The sequence below is a fragment of the Triticum aestivum genome, chromosome 6A (assembly GCF_018294505.1).
Source record: "Triticum aestivum cultivar Chinese Spring chromosome 6A, IWGSC CS RefSeq v2.1, whole genome shotgun sequence".
Classification (NCBI taxonomy): domain Eukaryota; kingdom Viridiplantae; phylum Streptophyta; class Magnoliopsida; order Poales; family Poaceae; genus Triticum; species Triticum aestivum.
In genome coordinates, this window is record NC_057809.1 from 228,695,932 (window position 1) to 228,718,325 (window position 22,394).

At 44.9% G+C, this 22,394-nt stretch overlaps 1 protein-coding gene across 3 annotated transcripts; it reads left to right on the forward strand.

The window, feature by feature from the left end:
* The first annotated feature begins 14,590 nt into the window (after positions 1 to 14,590).
* LOC123127347 (mitochondrial carrier protein CoAc2) lies at positions 14,591 to 18,939 on the forward strand. Of its 3 annotated transcripts, none has more exons than XM_044546999.1 (7): positions 14,591 to 14,865; positions 16,299 to 16,384; positions 16,482 to 16,689; positions 16,941 to 17,073; positions 17,198 to 17,382; positions 17,465 to 17,581; positions 18,388 to 18,939. In XM_044546999.1, exons 1-7 carry the CDS (start codon positions 14,737 to 14,739, stop codon positions 18,529 to 18,531), a joined length of 1,002 nt encoding a protein of 333 aa, XP_044402934.1. In that variant the 5' UTR covers positions 14,591 to 14,736; the 3' UTR covers positions 18,532 to 18,939. The 3 variants fall into 3 exon arrangements, with proteins under 3 accessions (XP_044402934.1, XP_044402933.1, XP_044402935.1); XM_044546998.1 differs by having other exon boundaries at positions 16,947 to 17,073; positions 17,459 to 17,581; XM_044547000.1 differs by having other exon boundaries at positions 16,947 to 17,073.
* Positions 18,940 to 22,394: the final 3,455 nt, after the last annotated feature.

Genomic DNA, 22,394 nt, shown 5'->3' on the forward strand with positions numbered 1-22,394 from the left:
CTCTTGTTCTCTTTGAGCCCTTGAGGTATGATGAGTTCTACAACATGGCATTGAAGCAAGAGGCTGCTCAGTTGAGGTGTGATGCTTCCAAGAAGCGAGTCAGAGATGCTACTCCTTCTTCCTCTACTCAAGTGGCCAAGCAGCAGAAGTATTGGCTTCCTCCTTCTCTGTTTCGTTAGCCGTATCAGCAGAAGAGCAAATGTGGCAATGGTTCTTGCCACCCACCCAACCCTGGCTTTCAGAACAAGACTTCGTCTCAAGCTCCAAGATTGAGTGCTCCGTATCACCGTCCGCTTTCAGAGGTCACGTGCAACAAGTGCCAACAGAAGGGTCACTATGCCAACAAGTGTTTCAACCAGAGGCGTCTTCCTCCTCCTCCTCCTGTCAGATCGGCAAGTACAGATGTGGTCAAGCATAACCCCAAGCACGCTAAGGTCAACTTGCTAAATGCAGCTCAGGCAGAGGATTCGTCAGATGTCATCATGGGTAACTTTCTAGTTAACTCTTTTCCAGCAAAGTTCTTTTTGATACTGGTGCATCGCATTGTTTCATGTCAAGATCATTTGTTTCCAAGCATGACTTCGTTTCACAAATGTTGGGTAAACCTATGGGAGTGGTTTCTCCGGCTACGTCTATGAGGGCCACTTCAATAGTTCCGGATGTTTCTATCATGATGGGTGACTTCAAGTTTCTGGCTTCTCCAATGGTTCTTGGTAACTCGGATATTGATCTTATTCTTGGGATGGATTGGATTTCTAAGCACAAGGCTCAGCTTGATTGTGCAGCCAGGCAGATTCAATTGACTCATTCGTCTGAGGATGTAATTGTCTTTTCCGCGAATGACGATACCATCCGTCTGTTTTCTCTCAATGAGAAGGGTGAACTCGATGCCATCTCGCAAATTCCAGTCGTTTGCGAATATCAAGACGTCTTTCCAGAAGAGCTTCCAGAAATGCCTCTGCACCGGCCAGTTGAATTCGTCATTGATCTTGAGCCTGGTACGGAACCTGTGTGCAAACGTCCTTACAAGCTCGGACCTGAAGAGTTGAAGGAGCTGAAGAAGCAACTCGATATTCAAGAGAAAATGGGTCTCATCCGGCCTAGTTCTTCTCCGTGGGGTTGTGGTGTTCTTTTTGTGAAGAAGAAGGATGGAACGGACCGACTTTGTGTTGATTACCGTCCATTGAACAAGAAGACCATCAAGAACAAATATCCACTTCCCAACATCAACGAGCTGTTCGAACAACTCAAAGGTGCCCAAGTATTCTCCAAGCTTGATCTCCGTATGGGTTATCATCAGATTCGAATCCGTGAGCAAGATATTCCCAAGACGGCTTTCAGGACAAGATTTGGTTCATATGAATACACTGTCATGTCTTTTGGCCTCGTCAATGCTCCTCCGACGTTCTCTCGCATGATGAACTTCATCTTCAATGCCTACACCAATGACTTCATTTTGGTCTATCTCAATGACATTCTGGTTTTCTCGAAGAACAAGGAAGATCATGCCAAGCACTTGCGTTTGGTGCTCGATAAGCTCAGGGAACACAAGTTCTACGCCAAGTTCTCCAAGTGTGAATTTTGGCTCGATGAGGTTCTTTATCTTGGTCATATCATCTCTGCCAAGGGCATTGCCGTGAATCTCGAGAAGGTGTCTGCAATTGTGAATTGGGAACCTCCTCAGAATGTGAAGCAACTCCGTAGCTTCCTCGGTCTCGCAAGCTACTGTCAAAGATTCGTTGAAAACTTTTCTAAGATCACGAAGCCTCTCTCAAATCTTCTCCAGAAGCATGTCAAGTACGTTTGGTCTCCGGAGTGTGACATTGCTTTCAACACTTTGAAAGAGAAATTGGTCACCTCTCCAGTTCTGACTCCGCCTGATGAATCCAAGCTGTACGAGGTCTTTTGTGATGCCTCTCTCCAAGGTCTTGGCGCAGTATTGATGCAAGAGAAGAAAGTTGTTTCTTATACCTCTCGCCAGTTGAAGCCTAATGAGAAGAACTACCCCACTCATGATCTCGAGTTGGCGGCAGTTGTGTATGCTCTTTTGACTTGGAGACATCTTCTATTGGGAAGAAAAGTGGACATTTTCACTGATCACAAGAGTCTCAAGTACATCTTCACTCAGCCTAATCTCAACCTCAGGCAAACTCGATGGGTCGAAATGATTCAAGAGTATAATCCGAGTATCGAGTATACTCCAGGCAAGGCCAATGTGATTGCTGACGCATTGAGCAGGAAAGCTTACTGCAACAGTCTGATTCTCAAGCCTTATCAACCCGAGCTTTGTGAAGCTTTCCGCAAACTTAATCTGCAAGTTGTTCCTCAAGGTTTCCTCACCAACCTTCAAGTCTCTCCTACTTTGGAAGACCAGATTCGCCAAGCCCAGCTTCTTGATGCTATGGTGAAAAAGGTGAAGATTGGGATTTCCAAGAGTCAACCCAAGTACAAGTGCTACCGCCTTGATGACAAGGACACTCTCTTCTTCGAGGATCGTATTGTTGTACCCAAAGGTGACCTCCGTAAAGTGATCATGAATAAGGCTCACAATTCTCTCCTCTCCATCCACCCTGGGAGCACGAAGATGTATCAGGACCTCAAGCAAGCCTATTGGTGGACTCGAATGAAGCGCGAGATTGCTCAATTCGTGAATGAATGTGATGTCTGCAGAAGAGTGAAGGCAGAACACCAAAGGCCAGCTGGTCTCCTCCAACCTCTTGCCATTCCAGAATGGAAGTTTGACCACATTGAAATGGACTTCGTGACTGGGTTTCCAAAGTCCAAGCGTGGCAATGATTCTTTATTTGTTATCATCGACAAACTCACCAAAGTGGCTCACTTTCTGCCTATCAAAGAGTTGATCACTGCAGCTCAATTGGCGGAACTCTATACATCTCGTATTGTCTCTCTGCACGGTATTCCTCAAATGATCTCTTCAGACCATGGCAGCATCTTTACCTCGAAGTTTTGGGATTCTTTCCAGAAGGCCATGGGCACCAACATCCGTTTCAGTACAGCTTTCCATCCTCAAACTAGCGGTCAAGTCGAGCGTGTCAACCAGATTCTTGAAGATATGCTCAGGGCTTGTGTGATCTCCTTCGGCATGAAGTGGGAGGATTGTCTTTCTTATGCTGAATTCTCCTACAACTACAGTTTTCAAGCAAGTTCGGGGAAGGCCCCATTTGAAATTCTGTATGGCAGGAAGTGTCATACCCCTCTCAACTGGTCTGAAACCGGGGAACGTCAGCTTTTGGGTAATGACTTAATCACAGAGGTAGAGGAAATGTGCAAAGTCATTCGTGATAACCTCAAAGCAGTCCAATCCCGCCAGAAGAGCTACTATGATAGTAAGCACCGTGATTTGGCTTTCGAGATTGGAGATCATGTTTACCTCCGCGTCTCTCCTATGAAAGGTACTCGTCGCTTCGGTATCAAAGGGAAGCTTGCCCCTAGATACGTGGGACCTTTCAAGATTGTCAGCAAGAGAGGCGACCTCGCCTATCAACTCGAGCCTCCTTTAAACTTTGCAAATGTTCATGATGTGTTCCATGTCTCTCAGCTCCGAAAGTGCTTCAAGACTCCTGACCGCACCGTCAACTTCGAGGACATTGAGCTCCAAGAAGATCTCTCCTATCGTGAGCACCCAGTTGCTATTCTTGAAGAGACTGAACGCAAGACTCGCAACAAGTCAATCAAATTTCTCAAAGTCAAGTGGTCACACCATTCCGACCGTGAAGCTACCTGGGAACGCGAGGATCACCTCCGTTCTGAGTACCCGGCGTACTTTCAGTCCTAGATCTCGGGATGAGATCCTTTCATAGTGTTGGAGTGTTGTAACGCCCCGGATATAACTTTCCCAATTTGTACTCCAACTCCTGCCGTTTCCGGCATTAAGTTAATTTATTTTCTTGGGTTCGGGTCTTTGTCTCCGTGTGTTGTTTTCGTTGTCATGCATCTCATATCATCTCATCATGTGTATTGCATTTGCATACGTGTTCATCTCATGCATTCGAGCATTTCCCCGTTGTCCGTTTTGCATTCCGGCGCTTCGTTCTCCTCCGGTGGTCATTTCTACCTTTCTTTCGTGTGTGGGGATTAAACATTTCCGGATTGGACCGAGACATGCCAAACGGCCTTGGTTTACTACCGGTAGACCGCCTGTCAAGTTTCGTATCATTTGGACTTCGTTTGATACTCCAACGGTTAACCGAGGGATCGAAAAGGCCTCGTGTGTGTTGCAGCCCAACACCCCTCCAATTTGGCCCAAAACCCACCTAAGCCTTCTCCATCATCTAGATCATTCGATCACGATCGCGTGGCCGAAAACCACACCTCATTTGGACTCTCCTAGCTCCCTCTACCTATATATATAGCCTCCTCCCCGAAAATCCGGACGAAACCCTAGATCAGGTTGACTTTTGCCTCCTCCTAGTTTTTTTTACATAACTTCATTGTGCCGTAACTTTGCATCCGTAGCTCCGATTCATGCATATAGCATATCAAAATGTTGATCTCAGAGAGTACATGATTTCATTCCATTGCATCATTTTCATTTGAGTTCATCTTGATGCCCGAAATGCTGTTAGAAGAGGGCTACTTGAGTTAATTGTCAGATCTACTACTCCATTTAGGTTTTTGTCATTTTTGCCATGATTATGTGTGCATGATATGCCCTGATGCTCTACATATGTCAGAGGTGCAACCCATGTATTTTTGTGATGAGTGTGGTGACTAGCACGAGCTCGCAAAGTGGTGCACTTGCTAATTCTGGTTTCAGGGACTTAGCAATTCCACTAAATCCTTGAGCTGTTTATCTCATGATGCCATATGTTCATGTTGTTTCCTAGTGATCCGTGCCTATTTTGAGGATGATCAGTAAGGATGTTTTGTTAATATTGTAGTGCTCTATCCATCTATGTCTTTGTTTGCAATTATGAAGCACCCTAGCTTGAGCCAATCGAGCTCTACTTTTGCTACTTTGTGAATCTGGGCAGATTGTCAACTTGTTTGCAATTTTGCCGGTGATGTTGTAGTTGATCCATGCATGATATGCTATTGTTCTTGACATGTCTAGCTTGAATTTTGTGTGTTCTTGATGGGTGTATGCTTGTCTTGTCATGACTTGCTCTGTAGTGAGTGCATCGAGCTCGTGAACATGCCTACTTGAGTTATGTTTCAGCATGTGTCAGTTTTCACTAAGTCTGAAAACTGATTATGTTTTTGCTATGTTCACATGCTTGCAATTGTATTTTCTGATCCCTTTTGGCTCAAGGTCACTAAGAGACTTTTGTTAAGCTCTTTGAGTAGCTCCATGCCATGCTTTACTTTGCCATGTTCAGGTCCTGTAGCATGTAGTTTTGTTACTCGAAGAGTGCTACCTGATCTGAAATTCCAGACAAGTGTTAATTTCACTAAGTCTGGGATCTGTTTGTCATATGCATTTTTGCCATGCTTGTTTGAACCTGTTAATGGATGAATTGGCCGTAGCTCAATGCTAGACTTTTATTAAGCATCTTGAATGCATCCCTGCCATGTATTTTGTTGTCATGTTTGGCTGCTATAGCATGTTCATCTCATTGCATTTAGATGGCTACTTGCTGTTAATCGCAGACCGGTGTCATTTTTGAATCGCTTGCCATTTCCAAACCGTAACTCCGATTCCGGCGTTCTTTATATCGTTTTCAAGCGATTTCATCTCATCTTTCTAGTGGCACACTTGGATTTCCAAGTTGAGGCCAGGTTCATGCGTTTCCTGTCATATCTTGCATTTTGCATCCCGCATCGCATCCCGCATAGCATATCATCATTGCATCATATTGCTTGATCCTTGCACGTGGTTGATTGTGTCCTTGTTGCTTGTTTGTCTTGTTTGGGTAGAGCCGGGAGACGAGTTCGCTAACGAGGAGCCCGTTGAGTTTGCTTTCGAGGATCCAGTCAACTCTGACAACTGTGCAGGCAAGATATCATACCCTCGAAATCACTACTATCTTTGCTATGCTAGTTTGCTCGCTCTTTTGCTATGCCAATGCTACGATGCCTACCACTTGCTTTCAAGCCTCCCAAATTGCCATGTCAAACCTCTAACCCACCTTGTCCTAGCAAACCGTTGATTGGCTATGTTACCGCTTTGCTCAGCCCCTCTTATATCGTTGCTAGTTGCAGGTGAAGATCGGAGGCCGTTCCTTGTTGGAACATTTATTTACTTGTTGGGATATCATTATATTGCTATGTTATCTTAATGCATCTATATACTTGATAAAGGGTGGAAGGCTCGGCCTCTCGCCTAGTGTTTTGTTCCACTCTTGCCGCCCTAGTTTCCGTCATATCGGTGTTATGTTCCCGGATTTAGCATTCCTTACGTGGTTGGGTTATAATGGGAACCCCTTGACAGTCCGCCTTGAATAAAGCTCCTCCAGCAATGCCCAACCTTGGTTTTAACATTTGCCACCTAGCCTTTTCCCTTGGGTTTCATGGACTCGAGGGTCATCTTATTTTAAACCCCCCGGGCCAGTGCTCCTCTGAGTGTTGGTCCAACCTAGAGCACCGTGCGGGGCCGTCCCTTGGCAACTTGGGTTACGTTGGCTCCCGTACGCTTAGCTTATCCGGTGTGCCCTGAGAACGAGATATGTGCAGCTCTTATCGGGATTTGTCGGCACAACAGGTGGTGTTATTGGACTTGTTTTACCATTGTCGGAGTTGTCTTGAAGTATCGAGATACCGAGTCTGATCGGAACGTCTTGGGAGGAGGTCTATTCCTTCTTGACCATGAGAGCTTGTCATGGGCTAAGTTGGGACTCCCCTGCAGGGATTTGAACTTTCGAAAGCCGTGCCCGCAGTTAGGGGCAGATGGGAATTTGTTAATGTCTGGTTGTAGATAACTTGAACCTTAACTTAATTAAAATGAATCAACTGAGTGTGTTACCGTGATGGCCTCTTCTCGGCGGAGTCCGGGAAATGGACACGGAGTTGGAGTAATGTTTGCGCAGGTTGCTCTCTAGTTTCTCGCTCGCACTTTGCCTCCTCTTCTCGCTCTCTTTTGCGAATAAGTTAGCCACCATACTTGCTAGTCGCTTGCTGTAGCTCCACATATTTACCTTGCCTTAACCTATAAGCTTAAATAGTCTTGATCGCGAGGGTGCGAGATTGCTGAGTCCCTGTGGCTCACAGATTACTATTACACCAGATGCAGGGCCTGATGATTCCGCTCCAGGTGACGCGCTTGAGCTCAAGTGGGAGTTCGACGAAGACTCTCAATGTTACTATGTTTCCTTTCCTAATGATTAGTAGTGGTGCCCAGTTGGGGGTGATTGGGACCGTGTCGCATGTTGGGTTCTCTTTTATTTTGGTGCCGTAGTCGGACCATGAGTGTTTGGTTGATGTAATGTTATTTATGTACTTGATTGACGTGGCGAGTGTAAGCCAACTATGTTATCTCCCCTTTATTATTTATATTACATGGGATGTTGTGAAGATTGCCTAACTTGCGACATATGCCTTCAATGCGATTATGCCTCTAAGTCGTGCCTCGACACGTGGGAGATATAGTCGCATCGAGGGTGTTACAATTTGCCACACTTTGAACATTTTATTTTGCATGTTTGAAAATTTTGAGTATTGGACTTTAATTTGAATTTGAATTTGAATTGTGATCTGGATAAAGTGAGGATTAGCAACAGTAATGTGATGACGTGGCACCATTAGCAGGGGTTTATTGTAGCTTAATTATCCCGGCGTCACAATCTCCATCTCCAAAGCATTGTCATGATCTCCATCGTCACCGACTTGACACCTTGATCTCCATCGTAGCGTCGTTGTCGTCTCGCCAACTATTGCTTCTACAACTATCAATAACGCGTAGTGATAAAGTAAAGCAATTACATGGCGATTGCATTTCATACAATAAAGCGACAACCATAAGGCTCCTACTAGTTGTCGATAACTTATACAAAACATGATCACCTCATACAATAACGTATATCACATCATGTCTTGACCATATCACATCACAACATGCCCTGCAAAAACAAGTTAGACGTCCTCTACTTTGTTGTTGCAAGTTTTACGTGACTGCTACGGGCTTCTAGTAAGAACCGTTCATACCTACGCATGAAAACCACAACGATTTTCGTCAAGTGTGTTGTTTTAACCTTCAACAAGGACCGGCCGTATTCAAATTCGATTCAACTAAAGTTGGAGAAACATACACCCGCCAGCCACCTTTATGCAAAACAAGTTGCATGTCTGTTGGTGGAACCGGTCTCATGAACGTGGTCATGTAAGGTTGGCTCGGGTTGTTTCATCCAACAATACCGCCGAATCAAAATAAGACGTTGGTGGTAAGCAGTATGACTATGATCGCCCACAACTCTTTGTGTTCTACTCGTGCATATCATCTACGCATAGACCTGGCTCGTATGCCACTGAAGAGGAACTTAGCATGCAATTTCAAAAAAAATCCTACGATCACGCAAGATCTATCTAGGAGATGCATATCAACGAGAGGGGGAGAGTGTGTCCACGTACCCTCGTAGACCAAAAGCGGAAGCGTTAACTTAACGTGGTTGATGTAATCGAACGTCTTCGCGATCCAACCAATCAAGCACCGAACGTAGGGCACCTCCGAGTTCAGCACACATTTAGCTCGATGACGTCCCTCGAACTCTTGATCCAGCAAAGTGTCAATGGAGAGTTTCATCAGCACGATGGCGTGGTGACGGTGATGGTGATGTGATCCACGCAGGGCTTCGCCTAAGCACTACGACAATATGATCGGAGGAGTAAACTGTGGAGGGGGGCACCGCACACGGCTAAGAGAATAATTGATGTTCTTTGGGGTGCCTCTGCCCCCATATATAAAGGAGGAGAGGGAGGAGGCCGGCCCTAGGGGCGCACCAAATGGGGGGAAACCGACTTGGATTCACAGTCCTAGTCGGCCCCCCTTCCTTTCTTTCGAAGGGGTAAAGGGGAAGGAGAGGGAGAGGGAGAGGGAGAAGGAAAGGGGGGCCGCGCCCCTCCCCTTGTCCAATTCGGACTCCCATGGGGGGCGCGCCACCCCTTGTGGGCTGCCCTCTCTCTACCCTATGGCCCATGTTGGCCCATTACTTTCTCCTGGGGGTTCCGGTAACCCCTCGGTACTCCGATAAATATCCAAAACACCCCAAAACCATTCCGGTGTCCGAATACTATCGTCCAATATATCAATCTTTACCTCTCGACCATTTCGAGACTTCTCGTCATGTCCGTAATCTCATCTGGGACTCCGAACAATCTTCAGTCACCAAAACACATAACTCATAATACAAATCGTCATCGAACGTTAAGCGTGCGGACCCTACGGGTTCGAAAACTATGTAGACATGACTGAGACACATCTCTGATCAATAACCAATAGCGGAACCTGGATGCTCATATTGGTTCCTACATATTCTATGAAGATCTTTATTGGTCAAACCACAATGACAACATACGTCATTCCCTTTGTCATCGATATGTTACTTGCCCGAGATTCAATCGTCGGTATCTTCATACCTAGTTCAATCTCGTTACCGGCAAGACTATTTACTCGCTCCATAATGCATCATCCCGCAACTAACTCATTAGTCATATTGCTTGCAAGGCTTATCGTGATGTGCATTACCGAGAGGGCCTAGAGATACCTCTCCGATACTCAGAGTGTCAAATCCTAATCTCGATCTATGCCAACCCAACAAACACCTTCGGAGACACATGTAGAGCATCTTTATAATCACCCAGTTACGTTGTGATGTTTGATAGAACACAAGGTGTTCCTCCGGTATTCGGGAGTTGCATAACTTCATAGTCAAAGGAATATGTATAAGTCATGAAGAAAGCAATAGCAATAAAACTTAACGATCATTATGCTAAGCTAACGGGTGGGCCTTGTCCATCACATCATTCTCCTAATGATGTGATCGCGTTCATCAAATGACAATACATGTCTATGGTCAGGAAACTTAACCATCTTTGATTAACGAGCTAGTCACGTAGAGGCATACTAGGGACACTCTGTTTTGTCTATGTATTCACACATGTATCAAGTTTCCGGTTAATACAATTCTAGCATGAATAATAAACATTTATCATGATATAAGGAAATATAAATAACAACTTATTATTGCCTCTAGGGCATATTTCCTTCACTAAGAATTGGGCGTTGTACATTGCATGTGTGGCGCCTAAGCGCTAGGCGCTGCACATTACAAGTGTGGCGCCTACGCCTTAGGCGCTGCACGGCTGGATGTGGGGCCGCGGCTAGCCCTAGGCTGCCACGCTGGTCAGGCATGCGATGCCTAAGACAAAGGCGATGCATACTGGAGTGCAGCGCCCGGCTGTCAGGCGCCACACAAAACAATCAGTTTGTGAAAAAAATTCAAGAGTAGTTCAGATCGTGAACTCATTTAGCCTACAAGTCAAATATGTGATTTTTGTCCCCGTGTTGTTCTTTCTGCCGCTTCCGCGTGTTGCGGCTGCAACATATGAGGGCATCATGCCCAACTTTCATGATGCACGCAACATTATCTCACGTGCTTGGTCTCGTGACCAGCGTCCTCACTGCCATCCTGCTCGGAGCGACGGAGCGGGACGGAAGGAGTAAGAAATCTACGAAGGCAACTGCATAAGTGCCTACCCAATAAAAGAATGGGTTTGTCTAGGTCTCGGTCGACTTAGACTTCGCGAAGTCTCAGTCGCTGATGTCATCACTTTATCTGTGTTAGTAAAACATGGTTCCGATCGGTCTTTCTTTGCCTGTTTGTGTGGGCTTCGGTGTTTTATGTTTTTTTTTCTTTTGTTGGTGCTGGGCTCGTTGCCTTTGGCTGGGTTTGCACACACTATTTGTTGGGTTGTCATCAGCTGTCGGCTATTGATTTGAAACGATGGTGTAGATCTGTTGTCAATCATTGATCATTCAACTTTTTACAGCAACCGATGGCCATTGCATGTTTTCTTGCTCATTGCCTATTGATTTGAAAAAAGTTCGAGAAAGAAAAAGAAATGACAAAATAAAGATTGTTTAATTTTTTTAACACAATACAATCATAGATGTCCACATACATGTACATACACTTACCTCTTATATATACATGTACACACATCCTATCATTATAAGCACCTTTGAGATATTGAGCCGGCATCACATGTTAAAATTGACGAAGTCATCATAGACATCTTCTAGTCAACGAAAAACATTTTTCTCTCACTAAACAAATCATCAGTGGAAAGCCTAAATAAAATTCAGAAAAATACAAGAACTAGTGGCATGCCTAGAACTTGAAGGCTAATATACTAGTTTAATTACAAGGAACCTAACCATTTGATGCCTGGTCCACAAAAAATAGCCTAACTATGAGACATTCTTATCACACATGAGAAAATATGTTAGAAAATATACTTGTACTTGGTCTCATCACTACACACAAGCCATCCTAGCAGTTGTCGCATTATACCTAGTTGTAGATGTGCAATTGCTCCCCACCACAAACACACATAAGCACCATCAAGTTGCAGCGGGGTGACACTTACAGTTGCATGCCCAGTAGCAGATATGCAACCATCTCCTCCGAAGAAAGCACCATAGAGTTGTAGTCAGAGACGACACTTGCAGTTGCATGCCTAGTGGAAGTGCAATGGAGGGCGAGACATGCAGTTGCGTGCCTAGTGGAAAACAGGCAACTGCTAACTTCCTGACCAACAAACACTATGCGACACCTAGATTTACAGTCTGGGGTGACACTTAGAGTTGCATGCCTGGTGGCACACATGCAATTGCCCCTCCCACCGATAAAAACCATAAAGTTGCAGTCATGGTGAAGACATGAAATTGCAGTCTGGGACGGCACTTGTAGTTGCATGCCTAGTGATAGACAAGCAATTGCCAACTTCCCTCGACAAAACAACACATAGTTACAGTCACGTTGAAAACATGCAATTGCACTATGTTGCGTGCCTAGTGACCAACATGCAATTACTCACCTCTCCCTCTCCCACACCGGCAAAACATAACAAAGTTGCAGTCGAGGGTGACACTTTCAGTTGCATGCCAAGCGGAACACATGCAATTGCGCCCCTCCCCTGACAAAACAAGTTCAGTTGCGAGTCACCTTGAAGACATGCACTTGCAGTCGGGGGTACACTTGTAGTTGCATGCCTAGTGTGTACATGCAACTTGCCCCCCTTTCCCCCCACCCCCTTCGATAAAACAATTTTCACTTGCGACCTTGTTGGAAGACATGCAGTTGCAGTCAGGGTCGATGCTTGTAGTTGCATCCCTACTGTTACACATGCAACTACCCCCCCCCCTCCCGCCGCCCCTCTGACAAAACAAGGACTTGTTGCAACCTTGCTGGAAGACATGCAATTGCAGTCGGGGTTGATGCTTTCAGTTGCATGTCTTGTGTACGCATGCAAATGCCCCCCTCTCCCCGTCGCACCCTCTGACAAAACAAAGTCCAGTTGCAACCATGTTGTAAAACATGCAGTTGCAGTCAGGGGCAACACATGCAATTGCATGCCTAGTGTACACATGCAATTGCCCCTCTCCTGCGGCCCCTCTGGCAGAACAATTTCCAGTTGCGACCTTGTTGGAAAATATGCAGTTGCATTCGGGGGCAACAATTGTAGTTGCATGCCTAGTGTACACATGCAATGCCCCCTCTCCTGCCTCCCCCTCTGCTCTGACAAAAAAAAGTCCAGTTGCGACCTTGTAGGAAGACATGCAGTTGCAGTCGGGGGTCGATGCTTGCAATTGCATGCCTAGTGTACACATGCAACTGCCCCCCTCTCCTCGCCGCCCCCTCCGACAAAACAAAGTTCAGTTGCAACCAGGGTGGAAGACATGTATTTGTAGCCAAGGGGTGACACTTGCAGTTGCATGCCTAGTGTACACGGGTGCCTCCCCCTCCCCACACACAAACACCATAGACTTACAGTTGGGGCGACATTTCCAGTCGCATTAAAGACGTGCAATTGTAGTTAGTGGCGACACTTCCAGTTGTGTGCCCTACTAGTAGACATACAACTCCAACCCCCCTCCCCCCGCGCGACAAAACACCATTAAGTTGCAATCACATTGAAAACATGCACTGTAGTTGGGGGTGACACTTACAAATATGCGCATAGTGACAGACATGTGAGCATTTGTATGTGTCTACCTTTTCAATAGAAAAATATCAGAAAACAAAAAAGGGAAAAAAAGTGCTCAGACTAACTAGGCTAATTTCATATATGGGATACACACAACTGAAAAGAAAAAAAAAAGACCAGACTAGCTAGGCTAACTTCGGGTATGAGATATGCAAAAAATGAACAAAAAAAGATGGCACAACTAAGTGTGCATGCTCATTCACAAGATTTATCTAAAAATAAAAAAAAAACTAGTTGCATGTGTGTGTTATAGAGTGCACGCTATATATATATATATATATATATATATATATATATATATATATATATATATATATATATATATATAAACACATTGGTGAAACAGTTCTGTACATTATCTAGATTGACAAAAAAACATACATGCACAAGTTTGGCCGTCATTTTTTTTGACATTATCTAGATGGAAAGAAAAACATTACATTCTTATGGGACAAATTTGAGTTATACTTAGACATTACATGGATATAAAAAAGAAACAGACGCACCAGCTATACAAAAAATGGCCAGCACAACAGATTGCTTGTGTGCAGTATTGCTTGTGTGTGAGAAGAGGACTGGCTGTCACAGAGATGAACGCAACGACAAAAATGGCTCAGTACAGCAGAAAGGCCACACCCATCTCATGCCCAGCCCATGCATGTCCAGTACACACAATAGAAAAAGAAAAGAAAATACAACGGGCCGTTTGCACTCCTAAAACAGGCTGATACGACAAAAGACAACGACCCTAGCGAATCTTAAAGCTGCAAACAATCCATTGGCCAGGGACATCGACTGAGACATTGTAAAAACTCAGTCGACTGAGTTTTAGCACATCCGTCAAAGAATTGGTAAATCTTGTGCTCCTAACTTTTACATCCAAACAAGGAATTATATAAACCCGTCGTAACAGAAAAATAGCAAAAACCGATTTTGCTAAAAATCCTCCAAAAGCCTGTTTCCTATAATCTCACAACTAATTCTCATTATTCAAACAACCACTTAATGTTGTAGAGCAAATTTAACATCACCAGAGAACCATGGGACTATGTGGCTGTAGCAAAATTTGCATCAGCAAATGCTTTTTTTTACATCACCAAGTGCTCTAATTGATTTGTTGGAGTTGGAGATTTTTTATGATGAAAATACTACTTTTGGTGTATCATCTACTGGACATGCTCTTAATCCGCATACAAAATCATGTACACACACCCGTGCATGCTTAAAACATTGCCTGGCGCTCGATCGCTCATGGGCAGCTTGGCGCCCACCATCTGCCACTACCAAACAATGAACATCAATTCCATAACAACTAACGATTTCGTCTTTACTTCTCCCTAAAAAAATCATAATCACTTTCCACGTGGTCGCCGAAAGCCGCTTACATATGGGCCCCCTGCACACGGAGCGCACACAAAATTCCCTTCGGTCTCTCTCCGCCTAAGCTTTCCTCCTCGCCTCCTCCGCTTCCACCTAATTCGCGCGCGCCTCCGGGCTTCCTCCGCTCCTCTCCCGCCGTCCCTCCAGCGAGGAGTGAGGGCGGGCGGGCGGGACGACCCAGGCGGCGGCGGCGTCATGGAGGCAGCGGAGAGAGGCGGCGGGGCACTGCCGCTTGCCGTGCGGGAGCTCATCGCCGGCGGGGTCGCCGGTGGCGTCGCCAGGTCCGCCGTGGCGCCGCTCGAGCGCGTCAAGATCCTCCTCCAGGCACGTATGACCGATCCTCTATCTCCAGCGCAATTCATTCCGGCTCCTGATTACGCTCTCTCAGGATGGGGAATGCGATTCCTGAATATGCTCTATATCCTCGTCGAATGTTCCCGTGACATATTTTGCTACAATTTTAGATGCGATTTTGTGAGGTTGGTGTTACCAAAGAATCTTGGACGGTCGGCTCTCTGTCAGAGGAGGGCGCATGCTCCTCTTTCTTGCTAGGTTATGCAGTTCTTGTCGCCCGAAATAATGCAGCGAGGGTTTTGAGTCATCATCGTTAGATGCTTTCTAATGTGATAAGCTAGGCGGTAGCATTCGCATTCTCTCCTGGGTATGTGATTTAAAATTCGCACATGATCCTTAGATGGTTTATACTGTTACAGAGCATGTGCAGAATTCGGTACAAGTGTTTTGCAGGTTTTGGCATGGTTCTTTGCAACTTTGTTTTGTCGAAATATGCAATCTGAGAACTATTTGTATTGAACTATTTATGGATAAATGTCTTCAAGTGTTTGACACAAGTATGTGATGTATTAGAGTAGACACATACTACAAGTTAGGTGTGGATTTATTCAAACTGTGACCTCAGTTAATTCCTGCTCTCAAGGAAATTAAGTTCGGACCACTAATAAATGCAGATTTGGAAAAAATAAAATTGAGAATTGTTGGCTGTTAAATTGTAACCGAGGTTCTAGGTTGAGAAGCATTGGTATCCTCCTCAGTAAACTCTTGCTTCCTGAACTACTGCTTGATCGCAAATCCTATTTATGCTTAGCTCCAACAGTATTATTGAGTATATAATGATGAGATAAGGCAATGTCAATTCTTGAAATGAAAAACTTTGTAAGGAAGAAGTCCCTGGGGCTACTATTTTTTTTTTCTGGGAGGGGAACACTCATTGGGTATTGGTCAGAAAATCATGGTCTAGAAATATATTTGGAAGGAAAAAGGGCCTAGATTAGCAAACATCTGTGATTGAACTGATGTTAGCATGGAGTACTGCTAGTATATTTCTACTTTTGCAGTAACCTTGGATGAAGAGGATTAGGTTGTGGTCATGAAGAATATAATAATCTAACTAACTCTATGCAAAATGGAATCCCATGGGGATTTTCACACAGCAAAATTGGTCCCAACTTGAGTTACCTCCTGGCCAAACCATAATAATTCCAAATCACATGGTGTGCAACTGAAGAATGTTGCATTATGAGTTTTTCAAACAGCAGCATAAATTATCTGTTTTTTATGATCCTACTCTTAAACTGGTCATAGATCAAATGAGTAAACAAAAATAATTATATTCTCAGTTTCAACCACTTTGTTGGCACGACTTTGACATTTATGCTTGTACAGAACCACCTCCTTGCAACTTTGCATGGTAGTTGTTTAACTCTCGTATGGTTAAAATTTTCTGTTGGTGGTTTCAGACTAGAAGAGCAGAATTCCGTGGGTCTGGATTGGTTGGATCGTTTCGGACAATCTATCAGACAGAAGGTCCCTTAGGGTTTTACAGGTTTATTGCTTCTTAGTATATACGTAACAAATGTAGCCTAGCAATATATACTTGTATAGTGCAAACTTAAGCTGACTTTTGAATTGCTTTTCATAAGGGGCAATGGTGCCAGCATTGCTAGGATCGTTCCTTATGCAGCTTTGCATTACATGGCATACGAAGAGTATCGCCGATGGATCATTCTTGGTTTTCCTAATGTTGAGCAAGGGCCTGTTCTTGATCTAGTGGCCGGATCAATAGCTGGAGGAACAGCAGTCGTATCCACATATCCGCTTGATCTGGTTCGCACAAAGTTGGCTTATCAGGTTAGCTTAGTTCTTGTGTCCTTAACTGCAGAGGAAAACAATACTTCTCCAGTATGGTTCTATAAGTTCGCTTTTGATGTTGTTCTATGAAATAATATAACAGCAACGTTTTTGGGTGATACTGATGTTGCTGTGTTTGAGTGGATCTGTCTAGCTACTAGTTTGCTCTTAGTCTTATATGAGTATAGACTCATTTCGTTCAGTTTGTGGTACTGTACTGTTCAACTCAGCACTAAGTGATTAATAATCAGCTGCAGGTCAAAGGTGCAGTGAACCTCAGTTTAAGAGAATCTAAGCCCTCCGAACAGGTTTATAAAGGTATCCTTGATTGTGTGAAAACAATATACAGGCAAAATGGCTTGAAAGGCCTATACCGTGGCATGGGTACGCTATATTTTTTGTAATTCCAAATTTTGCTCAAGGCCAAGATTTCATTCTTGGGACAAAGGGCTTTGTTGTTATTGCCAAGATTTCATTATGTTGCTGTATTAACTAACTTCTTGTCCAGCTCCATCATTATATGGAATCTTCCCTTATTCCGGTCTTAAATTCTATTTCTATGAGAAGATGAAGACTCATGTTCCTGAAGAGCACAGAAAAGATATCATACCGAAACTTGCTTGTGGATCAGTTGCTGGTTTGTTAGGACAGACAATAACGTATCCCCTTGATGTTGTTAGGCGGCAAATGCAGGTATAATTACCTTCATTGTTTGTGGTTGTTAAACATCTTGGTTGTTCTAAAGAAGATTTTGATGCATTGGTTTTAGGTTCAGGCGTTCTCATTGTCCAACCTCGTGAAGGGGAAAGGAACATTTGGAAGCCTTGTTATGATAGCGAAACATCAAGGTTGGAAGCAACTGTTTTCAGGACTATCTATCAACTATTTGAAGGTGAGACACTTATAACACTAGTAACTAGTAATTGTGTACGCCCATTGTACATTAATATCAGGCAAGATATTAATTGATTCTTAATTGTATTGCATGTTATTAGGTAAGATGTAAATTGCATGTTAATATTAGATAGGATATAGTTACTCAGTTAACGCTGACATTGATATTAGGCATGATATTAAGGGAGGGCTGTAAATGTGTCTAGCGGTAAACATGTTTAACGTTAAACACCAGAGTGACGTAAACCATTGGATAGACATAGACGCGGTTGAACGGTTAAGATTTGTTGAATTTGTGCAACTCGCTCAGATATAGATAATTAATTGTCTTTAAAATGCCCATCTATTTGCTGACGACAAATGTAGACATATGTGGCTGGAACACAGCAGTACCCGTTTGTCGTCAGTGTGGGCAGCCTTGTACTTATTATAAAAAATTTAAAAAGGCTGGCCTATAACTTCTTGAGTGTACTGTCATTCCAAATCTCCACATTCCTTTGTTCATTTTGCACTTGTGCTGTTATGTCAATTTATTAATCGACTAGGCTCAGATTTTCTTGGCTCGGAATATTTCATTAACAATTGTTGCTCCCTCTATGTGATCATGCTTTAAGAAGTTCTAAATCGGAATATTCAGTGTATTTTTGTCTTGTGTCTATTTTATAGGTAAAATTAGTCCCATGCTTAACAACTATTGATGTATATAGTTATGCACATTGCATATGTAACATGTGTCTTCTTTGAAGTACAGTTTGTGTTCAAGGTGAAAGCATAATTTTTCTTAATTTCTCCTTTTTTTTACAGGTCGTCCCATCAGTAGCCATAGGGTTCACTGTTTATGACTCGATGAAGGATTGGCTTAATGTTCCATCTAGAGAGCAGGCAGCTGTGGTTGTCCCTGTGTTGTCAGAAGACGGAAGTAATGCTGCCCCTGTTCACTCCAGTTAGAACTAGTAGTTACCGTTTCTGGTGGCGCAACGCCTTCAGTGCCTTATATTCAATTGGCATGTAGGATGTAGCATAGTATTCTTTCTTGGAGCTGCACCCTTGCAGTTCTTAGGCTCGTCTCGTATAGTACAAATAATAGCTCTACCCTTCAATAAGCCCATAAGCAGCAGCTGCAGATGCCAAAAAAGAGAAGGTCTCGACTTTTATCAAGAGAAGTAGAAGTAGAGGTACTGAGGTAGAATTCCTTCCTGTCGAAGAAAGGTAGAATTCCTTGCTGTAAAGAAAAGCAAGTATAATTCCTTGCATCTTAGTATTGATTATTGTGGAAATTCACATTGTAATAGTTTCTGTATAAATGATCGGATAGTTTCTACCAACATGTAAACTTCTTGGTGAAGTCAGAATTCAGAGCCTTTTGCTGCCTCTGCCTATTGTAGTATGGGACCGGCTATACACAAGTCCCTGAAAATTTATTTCGGGTAAGCCGATTTTCTGAGCCATTAGATTGAGATCTGACAACTGTCCTTCTTTCTTCTTCCTCCTACAAAATTGACTTGACCAAGTTTTAAATGCAGTCAACTTTTGCGTTGTAGTATTACTTCTGATTTTTGCAGAACCAGGCTCTCTTATAAGGGCATGTACAATGGTTGATAACATAATATTATCTTAAGTTTTGCATGTAATTTAGCGATGATAAAAATATATATTTACAATGGGTCATCTCTTAGTCTTATCTTCAATAATTAGTTATTTCTAAAAATATGGTGAGACATATTGTTTTAAGAGGTCATCTCTTGTCTTATTTTAAATAAGAGAAAACAAACCTTTTCTTATGATTTCTCTCTCCTCCACCTCATCATTTATCCTACGTGGCATTGCTAAGATAGAACCATTATGCATGCCCTAACTTGTTCTTCCACGTGGAGCTCTGAACCACGGTCCTAGCAACCCGCAAGGGTAGAAGTAACATAATTGCTTTAAAACGCAGTTGCGCTTTTTCGTTGTCTCAAGCGCACGCTCTTATCCCCCGTCTCTCTCCCTTCTGGTCCTAATGGATAATGAAAATAAAACCAACAAGGAGTCCACGGAGAGGACTTGACATGTAGGAAAAGCACATGTACTAAAAAAACACTTTCGATATGTGTTTGTCATAGTAGATCACATTTCCTGTCATGCATGTACATTCATGACGATTTTGTGACAGAATCAAGACAGTCAAACATGTGCTGTCGTAGAAGTGTTCCATGACAATACCAAAATTATCATCACTGAAGTGTCCATTTCCATGACGATAAATGACGCATTATGGAAGTGCTTTCATCAAGGGTAACCGACACGTGTCATCCACCGTAACAGGTCGCGGTTAAGCTATCAGGTCTAGTTTTAGATCCGATAACCCCTTAACAGCAACGATCAATGACGATTTTCCACGTGTAAAAATCTCATTGGCAGAAGGAACCACATGTCAACTCCGTGATTGGACAGATGTCATCCAGCCAATGGATGGGATGCGCCAATGATACGTCGACACGTGGCTTGGCCCAACAGTGGTCCATTTAGGTCAAAAGGTTGGCCTGTTTGACTTGATCAAAAGGTAGCGGGCTGGGTCACAAAAGCCTGTAACGGCTTGTTCGCATATAGCCCATTTACAGCCCACTAACTCGTGACCCGTTATGGCCTATCCGAATTAGGCCTAGCAGCGTCATCTGGGCCCTCCAATATGATTCTAACCCGTCGTAACTTCCGACCCATGTATGGCCCATGATGTCTTTCGGCCCATATGAGGCCCTTTGTAAATCAGAGCCTTTTAAGGGCCCGTGGTGAAACTGACCCATAATAAATAGTGAATCGCTTTACACCCATTAACGACCCATTATTCCGTTGGGTCATTTCCATCCCATGTTACCTTTTGGCCTTCTAAGGGCCCATTTATTCTTGGGCTCATTTCCAGCATACGATTACTTACGGTCCGTTACTAGCATGTTCCGTTGATGGGCCAAATTCAGCCCGTGGTTACAGTCGGCTCGTTTGTGGTCCGTTAATCCAGTGGGCTGTTTTCATAGCGTCATCTAGTACTGCCATTAATGACACGTTATGCCTGTCGATAGAATTAAGCCCGTTATACATATTGGATGTATAAATTGCATGATGTATTGATTCAGTGCAATGTGCACGGTATATATAAGTACAAGGTGGGGCCTCTACCTCAATCTATACAACAAACTAGAGAGGTGGGCCTAGTCAATATACATGCACAAATAACATACTCAACACCCCCCGCAGTCGAAGCGGCACCGCAGCTGACGCAAAGACTGGACTGGAACTCCTCAAAAGACGCTGTAGGCAAGCCCTTGGTCATGATATTGGCAAATTGTTGGGAAGTAGGGACGTGTAAAACACGAATATGGCCAAGAGCCACCTGTTCCCGAACAAAGTGAATATCCAACTCAATATGCTTGGTCCGATGATGATGTACCGGGTTAGCGGAGAGGTAGAACGCCGAGACATTGTCGCAGTAGACCACCGTGGCACGGTCAATGGGGCAGGAAAGCTCCTGAAGCAGCTGACAAAGCCATGAATACTCGGCGACGACGTTGGCCACTGCACGATACTCAGCCTCAGCACTGGAACGAGAGACCGTAGGCTGCCGCTTGGACGACCACAAGATAAGTGAGGATCCAAGGTAGACACAATAGCCCGAAGTGGAATGACGAGTGTCAGGACTGCCCGCCCAGTCTGCATCGGAGTAGGCGGTGAGGGCAGTTTCGGTGGAGGCGTGAAGCGTGACACCAAGATCCATAGTGCCACAGACATAGCGGAGAATCCTCTTGACGGCAGCACAGTGAACGTCTCGAGAAGCATGCATATGAAGACACACCTGCTGCACGGCATACTGGATCTCCGGTCGAGTGAGGGTGAGGTACTGAAGAGCACCAACAATAGACCGATAGAAAGCAACATCCGAAGCAGGAGAACCATCCGTGGCAGAAAGCTTGGCCTTCGTATCAACAGGCGTAGCGGTGGGCTTGCAGTTAAGCATGCCGGCGCGCTCCAGGAGCTCGTGAGTGTACTTCCGCTGATGGAGGAAGAAGCCATCCGGACAACGCACCACCTCGACACCGAGGAAGTAGTGCAAAGGGCTCAAGTCCTTGATGGCGAACTCAGCGCGAAGACGAGCCATGAGCTGACTGAGGAGACCAGCCGTACATGCCGTCAGGATGATGTCGTCGACATAGAGTAGTAAGTAGGTCGTGTCTGCGGTGGTGGGTATCCTCCGTACGACTGCGGAGCCGCGTATTACGCCTGGTGCGCCAGTGGGCGCGGCAGGGGAAGCATCGGTGCAGGAGCCCGTGGAACCGGCATGGTGTATGCATGGACGACACCGGTCCAGGGGTTGTAGCCGGAGGCCCATGGGGGCGGCACCTGGAGCTGTTGTGGCGCCTAAAACTGTTGCTGCTGTTAGCCAGCTTGCTGCGGCTGCTGCCGCGGACCACCGCGGTGGCCACCGCGGCGCTTTTCAGCGGGAGGAGCGGGGGGCGCGGGTGGGCCGTACGGCAGTGGCAGGAGCCCCGGCTCCTGGGGCGCCAGAAAATGCGCCTGATGACACTGCTGGGTTGCCGGGGCAGCGGGAGGTACCGGAGGCCCGCCGCGGGTGGTGCCAGCGGCGAGGGCGGTGTGGATGGCGCGCGTCTTCACTTGCTTCATCCGCCGCTCCTCCAAGCGGAGATATGCAACGAACTTGGAGAAGGACGGGTTGGGGATGAGGCTGAGGTTCCCCGCGGCATTGCCGAAGTCCTCGTTGAGCCCGGCGGTGAGCGTGCTGACGAGGAGGTCATCATCGATCTTGGCGCCAATATCACGAA

Excerpts from the sequence above, each read along its gene's own strand:
- LOC123127347 (XM_044546999.1), top strand. The coding sequence starts at position 14,737 with ATGGAGGCAGCGGAGAGAGGCGGCGGGGCACTGCCGCTTGCCGTGCGG. Across the intron at positions 16,690-16,940 it reads GCACAAAGTTGGCTTATCAG|CTGCAGGTCAAAGGTGCAGT; the intron begins GTTAGCTTAGTT and ends ATTAATAATCAG. Across the intron at positions 17,383-17,464 it reads TTGTTAGGCGGCAAATGCAG|GCGTTCTCATTGTCCAACCT; the intron begins GTATAATTACCT and ends TTTTAGGTTCAG.